Below are 18,066 nucleotides of genomic sequence, written 5' to 3' on the forward strand. Positions count from 1 at the left end.
CAAGTAAACAATAACCCACAAGATAATATAAAAATCAAAGTCAAATTTATCAAAATACATACAGTATATGTACTATATACTACCCTGAGATTTATTTCAGTATTAAAATTTATAATATAAATGGCTATAAAATACAAATACATGAAACAGAATCTCAAGTATACTAATCAATCCTTCAAGCCTGTACCAACTATAAGAGTGTGACTGATCCAGCCTTGGCTCCAACACCACTGCCACACTTCCACCCATTCTCACTTAACCTCTTTGTTACGGATATACTCCATTACATCAGTGAGACCCGACACAGACCAGGGATGACTTTGTCAAGCACCTTTGCTCTATGCACTGCAAAATCTCGTGGTGACCAGCCAATTCAATTTGACTTCCCTTTCCCATTCTGATGGCACGGTAGAGTAGTGGTTAGCACAACGCTTTACATTACCAGTGACCCAGGTTCATTTCTCGCCGCTCCCTGTAGGGAGTTTATATGTTCTCCCCATGACTGCTTGGGTTTCCTCCAGGTAATCTGGCTTCTTCCCACAGCCCAAAGATGTACCAGTTGGTAAGATGATTGGTGGTTGTAAATTGTCCTGTGATTGCTAGGCGGTGCAGCTCAAAGGGCTGGAAGAGCCTATTCCATGCTGTATCTCAATAAGTTTTAAAAAATGAGATGTCTGTCCATTGCCTCCTCTACCTTCACAATGAGGCCAAAGCCAGGTAGGAGGAGCATTGCCTTATATTCCATCTGGGTGGCCTCCATGGATGGGAATTTCTCCAAATTCTAGTAACTTCTCCTCCGTCCTCCTCTTTTTTCCTGTTTCCCATTCTGGTTATCCACCTCCCCTTCTACTCACCTGTCCATCACCTCACTCTGGTTCCCTGCCTCCTTCTCTTTTGTCCATGGTCTATCTGTCCTCTCCGATCAGATTCCTTCTTCTTCAGCCCTTTACCATGCCCACCTATCCTATCCCAGCTTCTCACATCACCCCCTTCCCCCATCCACCCACCTTACCCCTCACCTGGTCTCAGCCCAAAACATTGACCCTTCGTCGCCATAGACACAACCTGACGTGCTAAGTTCCTCCAGTGTAGGGTATCTCCTGACACTGGATAAAATTACACATTTAGAAATATAAAGAGCAAACTGAAGACACTGCTTGGAAGTCATAAATTCTGACTGTTTTGGCAATAAACAGTAAAACTGAGAATATATATAATATATATATTATATATGAAACACATGCTGCTTCACAATAATAGCATAATACATGGATGGAAGTTTGTGTAGATTCGGCCATCTCATCTAAGACTTTGACAAACCTATAGATGTGTAGTGGAGAGTATATTGACTGCTTGCATCATGACCTGGTATGGAAACGCCAATGCCCTTGACAGAAAATCATACAAGAATAGTAGATACGGCCCAGTCTGTCGCAGGTAAAGCCCTCCCCACCATTGAGCACATCTATATGGAGCATTGTTGCAGGAAATCAGCGTCCATCATTAGGAACCCCACCATTCAGGACATGTGCTCTTCTTGCTGCTGTCATCAGGAAGGAGGTTCAGGAGCCTTGGGGCTCCCATCACCATGTTCTGAAACAGTTATTACTCCTCAAACATCAGGCTCTTGAACTAAAGGGGATAATTTCATTCAATTTCATTCACCCTCATCACTGAACTGTTCCCACAACCTATAGACTTACTTTGAAGGAGTCTTCATCTCATGTTCTTGATATTTTGCTGACATACATGTACTTAGAAAATAAATTTACTGTGACCTTTGAAGATGTTGATGACAGGAGTCTTACAGAGGCAACCATCAGGTTTGAAAGAAAACAGCAAAGCAAATTAAAAGTTGGTGAAGAAATATACCAGGGTGAGGAGACCCAGGGAAGATGCAGCTGACCCATTATAAATTTTTCAGAGTTAAAGGTGTCATCTTAGCATTGACCTAGCATTTTGGGACCATTCACAAACTCAATAGGCAGAAGAACATAAAAAAGACATTCTGCAGGTGCTGAAAATCCAGAGTAACACACACAAAATGCTGGAGGAACTCAGCAGCTCAGGCAGCATCTATGAATCTGTAGTCTGCTGGAACAGGACGAGGAAACCAGTCCACAGAGGCTTTAGGAAAATAGAAGGGTTACTAGAAGAGACCACAAACAAGGTGAAAAGCAACAAGTCCACCATGTAGTACTGTTAAGATAGATATTGATTGGTTCAAGCAAAGATGATATAGAAGGTTTGATTGTGTGAGCTCAGTGTCAGATCCAGATTTATTTATTTATCACATATACATCAAAACATACAGTGAAATGCATTGTTGCGTTAACAATCAAAACAACCTAGGGATGAGCAGGGGGCTGCCTGCAAGTGTCGCTACACATTCTGGCGCCAACAAAGCGTGCCCACAATGTTCAGCAGAACGACACAAGCAACAACAACAGCAGCAGAACAAGCCCCTCTCCTCCCTCCCACTCACACGCAGTGTCAACACAGTTCATGCCGTCTACAGACTGAATAATTCACAGGCTCTACTGGAATTCAAAGGCAGCTTCAAAGCTATGCGGACCTTATGAAGGTATGAACAGGAGGTCTGGATTTACTAAATTTTATTTTCCAATTCATCACAGCCAAAATACCACAGAATGAAAAAATGAAAGTAGTTGTGATGGACATGACCTGAAATGTTCAGGGGCAATGACTTTGTGACTTCCAGGAAGGGTAGAAGAGAGGAGAGGTCTGGTGTCTACAGAGAATAGGATTTCCAATACTTGGTGGTGTGAAGCACAAACATGGAGAGTCTTGAGAAGAAATCAAAGTAATAATTGCCGTGTCTGAGTTCATGAATTCCAGTAATGATGCAACGTACAATTGTACATTGCAGGAAAACTCCTCCTCACCATTGAGCACATCTACAAGGAGTGTCATCACAAGAAAGCAGCATTCATCATTGAGGACCCCCACCATCCAAGCTGCTGCCATCAGGAAGGAGGTATAAGGAGGCTTAAGCTCCACACCACCAGGTTCAGGAACTGTTATTACTCTACAACCATCAGGCTCCTGAACCAACATGGGTAACTTCACTCACCTCAACGCTGAACTGATCACTGAACAAAATCTGTGAACCCTTTTTCAAGGACTCTACAACTCATGTCCTCAGAGTTATTTATTTATTTATTTATTATTCCCTTTTTTGTACTTGCACAGTCTTCTTTTGCACATTGGTGTTGCTTGTCAGTCTTTGTAGTTTTTCTTTGATTCTATTGTGAATGTCCACAAGAAAATGAATTTCAAGGTAGTCTATGGTGACATATACATACGTTGATAATATATTTTGAACTTTGTAGCTACAATAGATATTGATAAGTGTTATTAAACTCTGTATTAAGTTCTATGGACTATTTAGGACACACTAGTTATAAGAAGCAGATGGTGATGCAGAACATATAATACCAAATAATGAAAATAATGATAACAATTATGTTGAAGCAACAATTGAGATATAGTTTTGAGGACAAGGCCTAGATAGAGTGGATGTGAAGAGGATGTTTCCTATAGTGGGAGGAACTCAGGTCAGGCAGCGTCTACGGAAAAGAGTAAACAGTTGATGTTTCAGGCCAAGACCCTTCTTCAGAATATGTAGTGTGCAATTTAATTTTTAAGTAACAGTTACATTTTGCCATGCAAGTACTGCTACACTATTCAAAATTCAAATAAGCCATATTTTTTAAAACATTTTTGTAAATGACTTTGTGTCTTTTAATAAATACATTTGTATTAATTAATGCGCTGTGCAAAGTATCATTCCCATTCTAATATGTCTCCATCTGTATGGACAACATTCCTTAACAACACATACAAAATTCTGGAGGAACTCTGCGGGTGAAGCATCTGTGGAGAGTTGTCAACGATTTGGGCTGAGACCCTTCCTCAGGAGACCTTCCTTATGACATGTGTTCATCAGACAGATTGAAAAAAAATCCTGTCTATTTCTTATAGAAAAGAAACTTGATTGAAACAACATCTATTGACATTAGATTATTTGGTTATGAGGACACAAAGTCCTCTTTTATTGTCATTTAGTTATGCATGCATTAAGAAATGATACAATATTATTATAAGACTTATTTTTAAAAAACAGTATATTCTTGGTCACTTTATTACACAAGATGTTTGGCAGTATTTGACACCTTCTCTTAAGTCACTTGAAGCCTATTCACCATTAGTTTTCTAATTTTAGCTGACTTTGGTGAATATTGTAACTGTACAACCCAAATATATTGTTTAAAATCATCGATTTATTTTACTTAAAGAAAGTGTGCCTAGGCAACCATTTTAGCAGACCTACAGATCACTGGCAGCTCTCCACCTGTAGACAGACTTTGACACCAGTACAATCCCCAGGCTTTCCCAATATGTTCAGACCTCTCCCCCTAAACCAACCCCTCTATAACCCCTAGCCCCATGCATTTCTTCAAACCTGCAAGCTTTCTTCAGGCCTAAAGCACTACTGAATTTCCCAACAGTGAGCTACGAGCCACACTCCCTTTACAGGTTTGTATGCGGGAGTAACACATCATATCTTAACCATCGATGAAAGGTCTCAGCCTGAAACGTCAATTGTTTATTCCTTTCCATAGATGCTGCCTGACCTGTTGAGTCCTTCCAGATTTTGAGTGTGTTACTCTGGATTTCCAGCATCTGCAGAATCTCTTGTGTTTATATGTTAACTGTATTTCTTGTTGCCGATTTAAAATCCACAGTTGGCCACCACAGGACTACACACTGATGAAAACCTCCACATGCCTCTTTCAAACACACTAATTATTATTATAAAGGCTGGTAATGCTGGAAATACTCAGCAGTCAAGCAGCATCCATGGACAGACAGAGTTTGATTCAACATTGCAGCTTAGTAGTCAGAAAAGGAAGTGAGATATTATCAACCTGAAAAAAATTCTTTCCCTCTTCTCTTAACCTGCTGAATATTTTTTAATTTCACATTTCTGCATAATGCTGTATTTACTTAAAATCATTATATGCTAATCTTCCTTTCAGCTGCTATTTATATGTTGTAAGATATTTAATTCATAACCCACAGCTGAATTAACAACAAAGGGTATAATTCACACAGAAAATCAGGCTGAATTTACAATAATGCACACTTGCTCTCACTTTATGATCTTGCATGCAATTTGCCTCCCTTTCCTAAGCCTCTTCTCTCCTTTAGAATTGAGAGAGCAATTCTCCCTGTTTGGAGAGCAGAACTCAAAACGTACCTGGTGCTCTGTATGCTCTTCGTCTGCCCTCATTTTCAAATCCCCCAGATATGTGAGAACCATTTTGGGATAAGCCTGTAGCGAGATGAACAAAGGAAGATGAAAGGAGCAGCGGGGAGGTTATCACATCTGTGGAATTACAGCACAGCAGAACACAGCAATGAAAATACTTTCACAGAAATCAGAATTAGGTTTATTGTCACTGACATATGTCGTGAAATTTGTTGTTTTGCAGCAGTCGTATACAGTGCAATGAGCAAAAATCTATAAATTACAATAAGAAATATATATTTAAAAATTAAATTAAATAAGTGGGGCACCACGGTGGTGTAACAGTTAGTACAATACTATTACGCCTCGGGGCATCGGAGTTCAGAGTTCAATTCCGATGCCATCTGTAAGGAGTTGATACATCCTCCCGCGGACGCCTGGGTTTCCTCCGGGTGCACACAGTCCAAAGATTAGCAAAGTAGTAGGTTAATAGTTCATTGTAAATTGTCCTGTGATTAGGCTAGGGTTAAATAGCTGAGTTCCTGGGCGGTGCAGCTCGTTGGTTCCACACCATATCTTTAAATAAAATAAAAAGAGATCGAAGATAGTGAGGTAGTGTTCATGAGTTCATGAGCCATTCAGAGATCTGACAATGGAGGGGAAGAAGCTGTTCCTAAAACAGTGAGTGTGTGGCTTCAACCTCCTGTACCTCCTCCCTGATGGTAGTAATGAGAAGAGAAAGATCATCCACTCCATACATCTTTAAACAACCCCTTGGGATTTTGCTTCATTTAGGAAGGAAGAAGTGATATTAATTTAGCACCTTCCACAATCTTAGAATTCCTTAAGTGTTTCATTTCCAATGAAGCACTGTTATCTACACTGAGAAAGTGAACAATTCATAGCATGCCCCATAAATAGTTAATTGCATTGCTTTTGTAATGTTGATTGGAGATAAATGCCAAGCGAGCCACCTGGAGAACACCCCCACCCCCCAGTGCCATGGAATCTTTAAATTCCAACTTCAAGGGTTAACAAAGCCATGATCTAAAACCTCTCTGCAGCAATGTCACATCCTACAGTGCAGCATTCCAGCAATATTGCACAGATACAATCAACAAAGGTTTAAACACCACTGCCAAATTTGAATTAATATGAAGCAACAGTGCTGTCACTGAGGCTCATTTGAACAAAAGGTTGACTTTATTCAGTGTAGGCAATAAAGGTCTTTATTCCACATCAACACACACAAAATGCTGGAGGAACTCAACAGGTCAGGCAGCATCTATGGAGGGGGATAAATAGTAGATGTTTCAGGTCCAAACCATTCATCAGGACAGGATATTTCAGGCCAAGGCACTTCAGGGTCCAGATGCAGGGCCTCAGCCCAAAACATCAACTGTTTATAACCATATAACAATTACAGCACGGAAACAGGCCATCTCGGCCCTTCTAGTCCATGCCGAACTCTTACTCTCACCTAGTCCCACCTACCTGCACTCAGCCCATAACCCTCCATTCCTTTCCTGTCCATATATCTATCCAATTTAACTTTAAACAACAACATCGAACCTGCCTCAACCACTTCTGCTGGAAGCTCGTTCCACACAGCTACCACTCCATGAGTAAAGAAGTTCCCCCTCATGTTACCCCTAAACTTTCGCCCTTTAACTCTCAACTCATGTCCTCTTGTTTGAATCTCCCCCACTCTCAATGGAAAAAGCCTATCCACATCAACTCTATCTATCCCTCTCATAATTTTAAATACCTCTATCAAGTCCCACCTCAACCTTCTACGTTCCAAAGAATAAAGACCCAACTTGTTCAACCTTTCTGTGTAACTGAGGAGATGAAACCCAGGTAACATTCTAGTAAACCTCCTCTGTACGCTCTATTTTGTTGACATCTTTCCTATAATTTGGTGACCAAAACTGTACACAATACTCCAAATTTGGCCTCACCAATGCCTTGTAGAATTTCAACATTACATCTCAACTCCTATACTCAATGCTCCGATTAATAATGGCCAGCATACCAAAAGCTTTCTTCACCACCCTATCCACATGAGATTCCACCTTCAGGGAACTATGCACCATTATTCCTAGATCCCTCTGTTCTACTGCATTCTTCAATACCCTACCATTTACCCTGTATGTCCTATTTTGATTAGCCCTACCAAAGTGTAGCACCTCACATTTATCAGCATTAAACTCCATCTGCCATCTTTCAGCCCACTCTTCTAACTGGCCTAAATCTCTCTGCAAGCTTTGAAAACCTACTTCATTATCCACAACTCCACCTATCTTAGTATCATCTGCATACTTACTCATCCAATTTACCACCCCATCATCCAGATTAATGTATATGACAAATAACATTGGACCCAGTACAGATCCCTGAGGCACACCGCTAGTCACCGGCCCCCAATCAGAGAAACAGTTTTCCACCACCACTCTCTGGCGTCTCCCATCCAGCCACTGCTAAATCCATTTTACTGCTTCAATATTAATACCTAATGATTGAACCTTCCTAACCAACCTTCCATGTGGGACCTTCCATAGATGCTGCCTGACCTGCTGAGTTCCACCAGCATTTGTGTGTGTTGTTCTGGATTTCCAGCATCTGCAGAATCTCTTTTCTTTTTTCCACAATATTTATTTAACTTTATTCAGTGTAGATAATAAAGTTCTTTATTTCACCTCAACACACACGAAGTGCTGGAGGAACTCAGCAGCTCAGGGAGCATCCATGGAGAGGAGTAAATAGTCAACATTTCGGGCCCAGAGCACTCATCATGACCTGATGAAGAGTGTAAGCCCGAATCATCGATGGTCTATTCTTCTCCATAGATGCTGCCTGACCTGCTGAGTTCCACCAGTATTTGTGTGTGTTGTTCTGGATTTCCAGCATCTGCAGAATCTCTTGTGTTTATTCCCTTCAATCCTTATTGCAATAAAGAATCTCAGCAAGTCTGGGGTTTCCATTTGTTTTAGAATCATAAGTTTGATAGCACTTGAGCATAGTTATGTTGGCAGTTCACATCTTCCTATAAGATTAAAAAGAAACACTGCAGTGTTAGTGAACAATAGCCAAGACACTTCATAGCAACCCACACAAAACGTGGAGAAACTCAGCAAGTCAGGCAGCATCTATGGAAATGAATAAACAGTACACCACGGGAAATACACCCTTCACGTAGGGACAAATGCAACATATCACAGTCATAATTCCTCATGGAATATGATGTTCATCATGGGAGTGACACCGGATATTCCATCTGGGTAGCCTCCAACCTGACAACATGAATAATTTCCCTAGCTTCCAGTAATTTCTCCCCCTCCCTCTTCTTTCTTTTTCCATTCCCCATTCTGCCTCCCCTCTTACCCCTTCTCTCTACACACCTGCCCATTACCTCTCTTAGTATCAATTCTGATCAGCAATGATGTTCTCAATCCAGTCCATCTTGCAAATGTTGTAAGTAGTATTTACAAAATGCACTGCAGTAACTCATTCCATCTATTCATCCAAAACCTTTATCACCAAGGACAAGGACAACAGGTGCAGGGAAACACCACAGCCTCCAGGGTCCCTTCAAAGTGTCTCACTCTAATGTGAACATGACATTCTACAGATACTGGAAATCCAGGGCAACACATACAAAATGCTGGCGGTATGGGAATTAAGGGTTACGGGGAAAAGGCGGGTAGGTGGAGATGAGTCCAGGTCAGATCAGCCGTGATCTTATTGAACGGCAGAGCAGGCTCGACGGACCAGATGGCCTATTCCTCCTCCTATTTCTTATATTTTGTAGGTTCTCAACAGGTCAGGCAGCATTTATAGAATGGAATGAACTAAACAGTTTACATTTCAGCCCAAAACATCGACTGTTTATTATTTTCCATAGATGCTGGCTGGCTTGCTGAATTCCTTACTCAAATGTATCACAGGCCTTTCCTCCTCCTTTAAATCCCAAAACTCTCCCCAACAGAATTGCGAGAGGAACTTCACTTGAAGGACTGCAGGGGTTTAAGGAGATGGTTCACCATGACCTTTTTGTGTACAATTATGGATAGGGAGTAAATGTGTGTCTTACAAGCAATAGCTAGACACTGAAAAAGGATTTTTTAAATTACAAAGGAAGTCATAGTCACAGTGCACTACAACCCATCTAGTCTGTGCCTAACCTAGTCTCATTGACCCAGTCCTAGACTGTACACCTCCATATCACTCCCATCCATGTAAAACTTTTCTTAACTGTTACGATTGAACCCACATTCATCACGTCCGCTGGCAGCCTTTTCCACGCTCACACCACCCACTGAGTGAAGAAGTTCCACTCAGTTTCTCCTTAAGTATTTAATCTTTCATACTTAACCTATGACCTTTAGTTCGAGTCTCATCCAACCTCAGTGGAAAAGGCCTGCTTGCATTTACCCTTTCTATATCCCTCATAGTTTTATATACCTCTATCAAATCTCCCTTCATTCCCATACACTCTAGGGAATAAAATCCTAATCTATTCAACCTTTCCCAATAACTCAGATCCTGAAGTCTTGGCAAAATCCTTGCAAATTTTCTCTTTACTCCTCCAATCACAGAACATAGAACACATTACAGCACAATGTTGTGCCGACCTTCTTACCTACTCTTAAAATCAATCTAACCCTTCCCTCCTACACAGCCCTCCATTTTTCTATCATCCACGTGCCTATCTGAAATGTCCCTAATGGATCTGCCTCTACCACCATACTAGCGTATATTCTGTGCACCTACCACTCTCTGTGTAAAATCATTACCTCTGACATCCTCCCTTAACATTCCACCAATCACCTTCAAATTATGCTCGCTTATATTAGCCATTTCCACCCTAGGAAAATGTCCCTGGCTGTCTACTTGATCTGCCTCTTATCATCTCGTGCACCTCTATCAAATAATCTCTCAATCTCCTTCGCTCCAAAGAGAAAAAGCCCTAGTTTATTCAACCTTTCTTCATTGACATGCCTTCCAGTCCAGGCAGGATTCCTGTGAACCAATCACAAACAAGAGAAAATCTGCAGATGCTGGAAATCCAACCAACACACACAAAGAAGGATTTTGGCCCAAAACCATCAACAACACTCTTTTCCATAGATGCTGCCTAGCCTGCTGAGTTTCTCTAGCATTTTGTGTGTGTTGCTAGCATCCTGCTAAATCTCCTCTGCACCTTTTATCAAGCTTCCACCTTCGTCCTATAATGAGGTGATCAGAAATGAAAACCAATTCCATGTGTGGTCTAAACAGGGTTTTATAGAGCTGCAACATTACCTTGCATATTGATGGCTTGCCTTTGGGTAGGTGACCAGTGCTCTATAAGACCATAAGATATAGGAGCAGAATTAGGCCATTTGGTCCATTGAGTCTGTTCCAATATTTCATCACGGCAGATCTATTTTCCCCTCAGCCCCAATCCCCTGCTTTCTCCCTGTAACCCTCCATACCCTGACTAATCAAAAATCGATTAACCTCTGCCTTAAATATATCCAATGAATTGGCCTCCACAGCTGCCTGTGGCAATGAATTCCACAGATTCTGCACTCTCTGGCTAAAGAAACATCCTGTATACATCCACTCTATTGACGCCTTTCAACATTTGATACGTTTCAATGAGATTTCCTCCTCATTCTTCTGAATTCCAGGGAATACAGGCCCAGAACCATTAATCGGTCCACATATGGTACCCATTTCAGTTCCAGGATCATTCTCATGAACCGTCTCTCTTGTGATCCTCCTCTGAACCCTCTCCAACATCCTTTCTTAGATAAAGGGCCCAAATCTGCTCACAATACTTCGTGCACAAACATATATTCAAAATTAACAAAATACGTAAGCATTGTACCAATGTTTAAAAGCATGGAATTGGATTTTTTTCTTGGTTCATATTGAAATTGTTTGTGCATCTGACATCATAGTTTCTCTGTAGTTAATGAAGATGACTAACATGGTCCTGTGAGAAAATCTGCCACAGTGGTTAGAATTTTTTTTTTTATTGAGATACACCACGGAATAGGTCCCTCCAGGCCTTCAAGCTGCACAGCCTAGCAATTCCCTTGATTTAATCCAAGCCTAATCACAGGACAATTTACAATGAATTATTAACCTAAAAACCAGTACATCTTTGGACCGTGGGAGGGAACCAGAGCACCCGAAGGAAACCCACACGGTCACAGGGAGAACGTACAAACTCCTTTCAGACAGCGGACAGCGGCAGGAATATTCTTCATTTAAAGAATTTATTTCAAAGCAATAAACAAAACACAAACCATCGAGTAAATGTTCCCAGCTGTGTTGAACCCCCACAGTTGCTGTGGACTCTGTTTCATCCTGTGAAGACAAAAAAAATGAAAGAGTGGATGTAAATCTGTGCCACGTAGTGGAATTCATCTGACTTGCAAGACCACAGGGAAGCTAGTGAACTAAAAATTCAGAGGAAATATATATAACACCTGCTTATGAAGTAGAATTCAAAGGGCAGAGATTTATTCTGGGCAATAACAGGGCAGGTACATTGGCCTTAACCTGATAAATGATTCTGTTAACATTAATGGAACTGAATATTTCAAATGCACATCAGAATCAGGTTTATTATGACTGACATAATGTATGTCGTGAAATTTGTTGTTTGCAATAGCAGTACAATACTACATAAAAAATGCTACGAATTACAATATATAATTAAAGAAGAGTGCAAAAAGAGAGCAAAAATAGTGAGGAGGTATTGTTCATTGGTTAGTTCATTGTCTGTTCAGAAATCTGTTGCCGGAGGAAGAAGCTGTCCCTGAAATGTTGAGCGTGGATTTCCTGGCTCTTGTACCTCCTCTCTCTGATGGTCGTAATACAAAGAGAGCACATCTTGGGTCATGGGGGTCCTTAATGATGCATGCCGTCTTTTTGAGGTATTGTCTTTTGAAGATGTCCTTGATGCTGAGAAGGTTAGTGCCCATGATGGAGCTGGCTGAGTTTGCAACTTTCTGCAGCATTTTCCGATCCTGCGCGATTTCTACCCCCTCCCACATACCAGACGATTGACGCCATCAGTTTGGATGCTCTTCTCAGAACATCTATAGAAATTTGTTAGAGTCTTTGTTAACATACCAGACTTTTTCAAACTCTGAATGAAATATAGTCACTATTATGCCTTCTTTGCAATTGCATCAATCTGTTTAGCCCAGGATAGATCGTCAGAGATGTTGACACCCAGGAATTTGAAACTGTTTTCCTTTTTCCACTGCTGATCCCTCAATGGGGACTGCTGTGTGTTCGCTCGACTTTCCCTTCCTGAAATCCACAATCAATTCCTTGGTCTTACTGATGTTACTGCCCATCACTTCCATTGCTTTATCAGGTGATTTGAGGATTAGTTAAATGTGTGGCATCTTATCAATGTCACCCTGCTCAAGAATAAATGAGAGAGAATATTTTCACAAGTTCAAAAGTGAGGTGGTTCATTCTGACACCAAGATTTTCAATCTAAACAAAGGAAGCTATGAAGTAGTGAAGCGAAGGTTGTGTGGTGCAGATTTGAAAACTGCATTAAAGAGTGCAGCAGTGTCTAGCATATAAAATACAACATTTGCAATCTGTAACACAAGATTCCTTGACGATTTGATTGGACATGATTGCATTTCATCATGTGTTTCGATGTATATGTGACAAATCTTTGTTTATGACTTCTTTTTGGGCAGCACGGTAGTGTAGTGGTTAGCACAATGCTTTACAGTACCACTGAACTAGGTTCAATTCCCACCGCTGTCTGTAATTCTCTCCTCTCTTATCAGATTCATTCTTCTTCAGATCTTGATCTCTTCTACCTATCACCTTCCAGCATCTCACTTCATTCCCTCAATCCACTTCCCCCCTCACCAGGTCTCACCTGCCACTTGTACTCCTTCCTCTTGCTCCACCTTCTTATTCTGGCTTCTTCCCCCTTCTTTCCCAAACCTGATGAAGGATCTTGGCCCAAAACATCAACTGTTTATTCCCCTCTGTAGATGCTGCCTGACCTGCTGAGTTCCTCAAGCATTTTGTGTATATTACTCAAGTTTAAAGGGAGAGCAAGATCCAGAGAGAGTGGACAGGGTCTATAGGAAATGAAGACCCTGCTCATGGACAGGGGATTAGGAACGGGGGGCACTGGAGCCATGGAATTGATACCCTGGACATTTAATACATCCTTTAAATTTGAGCAAATCTGGCGAACTTTTATTCAATATTTTCATGTAATTTGATTTATTACACTTCCAATTTTTTTCCCCCAAAGTTTTTGATTTGACCCAGAAAGTTCTTTTTCGGTCGTACCCTCAGAATGAACTACCCAGTCCTTTTTTCTTTGTTTCTTTTTTTTTGTATAGTGTAGTGGGTTTTTTTTTCTTCATTTAAAGTCCAAAATTTTTTCTTTCCTCTTTATGAAGCGATAAGAGGAGAATTGCTGTTTTCATTTTTTATATATTATATATTAGCTTAATACTATGCATGATGTTGATAATGTCTATATCAATCTCGGTTGGTATTGTTATTGATATATATATCTGAGATAATTCTCTTCTTGTTTGTATTTATGTTCCTTTTAAATCAATAAAAAGATTAATGAAGAGAAAATGATACCTTGATGACTGCGCAGGGAGAGTGGCAAACATTAAATACGGGGGCAAATACTTAATCACCAGGATGTTCAAATAGTGAAATGGTGCTTTATTGGAGTTGTATTGTGTTGTGTTCCTTTTGCTTAATTTCAGGCAGAGATGCCATTATCCCCATAATTCCATTATCATCATAATTTTACCAGCAAGAAACATAATTCCAAGTTTTAGAATTCAAAAAATTACTAAAGATAAAAAAGATTAATTTGTTTCCCCAGTTTCAAAGAAATAGATGCTATTGAATAGGTGTATAGTCTAGGCAGGTATAGCAAAATTCCAATAATCCATAAACCCACACCTCAAGGACTGTAGTGGTTCAAGAAATGACCTCCTTCTCAAGGGCAAGTAGGGTTAGAGAATTAAAAGCTGGCTCAGCCTGTGACGGCAATATCCATAAGACCATAAGACATAGGAACAGAATTAGGCCATTCTACCATAGCTGACTTATTATCCCTCTCAACCCCATTCTCCAGACTACTCCCCATAACATTTGACACCCTTACTAATCAAGAATCTATCAATCGCCGCTTTAAGTATATCTAATGAATTCACCTGCACAGCTTCATCATTCTCGGGCTAAATAAATTCTTCCTCATCTCTGTTCTAAAGGGACATCATTGTGTTATGAGATTCACCCACTATTGAAAACATCCTTTCCACATCCATTCCATCTAGATCTTTTAATATTTAATAGATTTCAATGAGAAACTCCCTCATTCTTCTAAACTCCAGCGAGTACAGGCCCAGAGCCATGAAACATTCCTCCTACACTATTTTTTTTCATTTTCAATATCAATCTCATGAACCTCCTCAAGACCCTCACCAATGCCAACACAAATTAGATATCTTAGATATGGGACCCAAAACTGCTCACAATACTCTTTAAATGTAGTCTGACCAATGCCTTATAAAGCCACAGCATTACATCCCTGCTTTTCTATTCTAAACCTTTTGAAATGTCCTAACATTGCATTTGCCTTTCTCATCACTGACTCAACCTGCAAGTTAACCTTTAGAGAATCCTGCACGAGGACTCCCAAGTCCTTTTGCACCTCCTCCATCTCTTGAATGAATGTGAAAAACATTCAGTATTTAGTGACCCGCACTTTTAAGTTTACTGGACAATTGGATATTATTCCTATTAAGGAGTATTACAATAAATTTTCCAGTGAACCAGGGCCTGATGGGTTTCGGGGGGGGGGGGGATGTGAACCCAGATAAACTGCATGGGCGGGGATGCAGTATCTAAGATCCCAGTGAGTTTCAAGTGAATGGGCAAACCTCGCCCATAAGGCAGGGACCAAATCAGTGGGACTTCCAAATAATCGGCAAGTGGATTATTAGAGTTTTACTATATTTATACAGCAAGCGTATCATGTCATAAATTAGTGAAGAAGTTCTGGACCTTTTCTGTACAACTAACTCGTATCCCTCCAAATCCACATTGTCATCATTCTTCAGTCGGATTTGTTGATCACTCACGGCCAGGCAGAGTTGTGGGTAAGCGCGACACGAAATCATTCCAGACTTGGCATCCATTCCATAAAACAGGAAGAACCAGAAAAGGCAAAAGCAAAAAGAATTTTGGTGAACTTATGATATTTGAATAGGTGAGAATAAGACCATTCTTAATGAAATAAACACAAAATTAAACTGCTCCTATGTCTTATTGTGGATAAAGCCTATTGAGCACATCTATACAGACTGCAGAAGGACCCCCATCATCCAGGCCTATGGATTTATTGGGTATGCCCACAAGAAAGTGAATCTCAGGGGTGTATTTGGTGACATAGATGTACTTTGATAATAAAATTACTTGGAATTTCGAACTCTCAACATTTCTTTTGTGATGATATTTCAACTGGTTCATGCGCTATTTCCAACCTTTACCTCAGGTATGTTTTCTACCTTATTTAATGACAGAGCATGGTAACAGGCACCTTCTGGTGAACAAGTCCACGTTGCCCATTCACACCCAGGTGACCAATCAACCTACTAACCCATACATCTTTAGAATGTGGGGGGAAATCAGAGCACCCAGAGGAGACACAGGTAGTCATGGGGAGAACGTAAAAACCCCTTACAGACAGTGGCGGGAAATGAACCAGCATTGTTGGCACTGTAATACTGCTACACTAACCTTATCTTTGTAACAAACAGCATTCTTTTTCGATTTAGACCTGCTTCATCAATGTTACGCATTTGATTAGTTCAGTACCTTTGTAACAGCCCATATGTGAGCTGAAAAGCATCTGGAGACTCCCACTGAAACCTTGGATTTCTTTTGCTCCTTTTTTGCTGGAAGAGTATTTTCACTCCTGTTTTCAGTGGTAACCGAAGGATAGACAACCACCTGGGGATCATTCTATTTGCAAAGCACAGCAGAAGATGTTGAGCTGACATTTGTTCTGATGTCCATCCTGTTTTCACTTCCTCTTCCTACATGATTTCATACAACTCAATCCTTTGTTTTATTTTACAAATTCTATTCATAAGGCATAAGACCATAAGACATAGAAGCACAATTAGGCCACTTGGCCCAATGAGTTTTCTCTGCTATTCCATCATGGCAGATTTATTATCCCTCTCAACGCCCTTCTCCTGCATTTTCTCTGTACTTTTTGAAACCCTTACTAATCAATTTCCACTTTAATATACCAAATGACTTCACGACTAGAGCCATCCACAGCAATGAATTCCACAGATTCACCACCCTCTGGCTAAAGAAATTCCTCCTTATCTCTGTTCTAAAGGGACGTACTTCTATTTTGAGGCTGCGCACTCCGGTCTATCTAAGCCCTTCAATATTCAATAAGATTTCCCCTCATTCTTCCAAACTCCATTGAGTACAGGCCCAGAGCCATCAAACGCTCCTCATAAATTAACCCTTTCATTCCCAGGAATAAGACAAAAGCCAGCATGCATGCTCAATCCAAACAATAACTCATACTCATCCCACACACTGACATTTTATGGGACCACAGATCCAATTGAACTGACCGCCAAATAAATCTGAGTAGACCACAAGTGGCGAATCCTAAGCCTTGCCAGAAGACCTTCATGTTCTTTTGACAGCCTGTGGGTCATCGACCTTTTGAATTCTTCCTAAATACCTCTGTTAATCAAGAACATTTTAAAAACGATTCTGCTCAGCACGACTCAGAGGTAAAATGGGAAGTTAGTTGCAATGGTATTTGAGTTCCACCATATTTTATGGTGGTGAATCTGTGGAATTCATTGTCATGGGTGGCTGTGAAGGCCAAGCAGTGGCTGATAGGTTTTTGAATATTTTATTTAGCGGTACCGCATGAAATAGGCCCTTCCAGCCCTTTGAACCACACTGCCCAGCAACCTCCAATTTCACCCTATCGTAATCATGGGACAATTTATAATGAACAATTAACCTACCAACTGTTACATCTTTGTACTCTGAGAGAAAACCAGAGCACCCGGAGAAAACCCACACATTCCATTGAGAGAACATACAAACTCCTGACAGAGGATGCTAGATTTGAACTCTGAACTCCAAAGTCCCCAGCTGTAACAACATAACGCTAACTGCTACCCCACTACAGGGTTTAGTAAGCGTGTCAAAGGTTATGGGGAGAAACTGGGAGAATAGGGTTGAGAAGGATAAAATAAAATCAGCTGCGATGGAATGGTGGAGCAGACTCTTAGGACCGAATGGTCTAATTCTGCTCCTATGCCTTACGATCTTATACATGTGTGTCATAATGTATGGTCTAGAAATCAGGAACATGCTGACACACTACACATGTTGGCTTTCCTCAGATCCATGAGTTGTAGTAGGCCAAAACCTGCCTGGACTCAGACTCGAAGATACTGGTACTGGTATTGGTATATTATTGTCACATGCACCAAGATACGGTGAAAAGCTTGTCTTGTGTAGTGTTCATACAGATTAGTTCATTACACAGTGCATTGAGCTAGAATAAGGTAAAACAATAACATTGCAGAATAGAGTGTAAAAGCTACTGAAAGAGTGTAGTAAATGATAAGTGCAAGATCGTAACAAGGTCAAGAGTCCATCTTATTTTACAATAGAGCCATTGAATTGTCTGATAACAGTGGGATAGAACCTGCCCTTGAGCCCCG

The 18,066-nt window shown here is 40.6% G+C and overlaps 1 protein-coding gene across 1 annotated transcript in view; it reads right to left on the reverse strand.

Moving 5' to 3' along the window:
- LOC134353570 (doublecortin domain-containing protein 1-like) overlaps positions 1 to 18,066 on the reverse strand; it is a 610,678-nt gene that overhangs the window by 321,795 nt on the left and 270,817 nt on the right. Inside the window, exons 16-19 of the mRNA XM_063061626.1 lie at positions 16,169 to 16,315; positions 15,356 to 15,477; positions 11,575 to 11,635; positions 5,285 to 5,359 (exon numbers count right to left, since the gene is read on the reverse strand). Of these exons, the coding sequence (XP_062917696.1) occupies positions 5,285 to 5,359; positions 11,575 to 11,635; positions 15,356 to 15,477; positions 16,169 to 16,315 (405 nt within the window). The remainder of the gene's footprint in view (positions 1 to 5,284; positions 5,360 to 11,574; positions 11,636 to 15,355; positions 15,478 to 16,168; positions 16,316 to 18,066) is intronic.

The sequence above is a fragment of the Mobula hypostoma genome, chromosome 11 (assembly GCF_963921235.1).
Source record: "Mobula hypostoma chromosome 11, sMobHyp1.1, whole genome shotgun sequence".
Lineage (NCBI taxonomy): Eukaryota > Metazoa > Chordata > Chondrichthyes > Myliobatiformes > Myliobatidae > Mobula > Mobula hypostoma.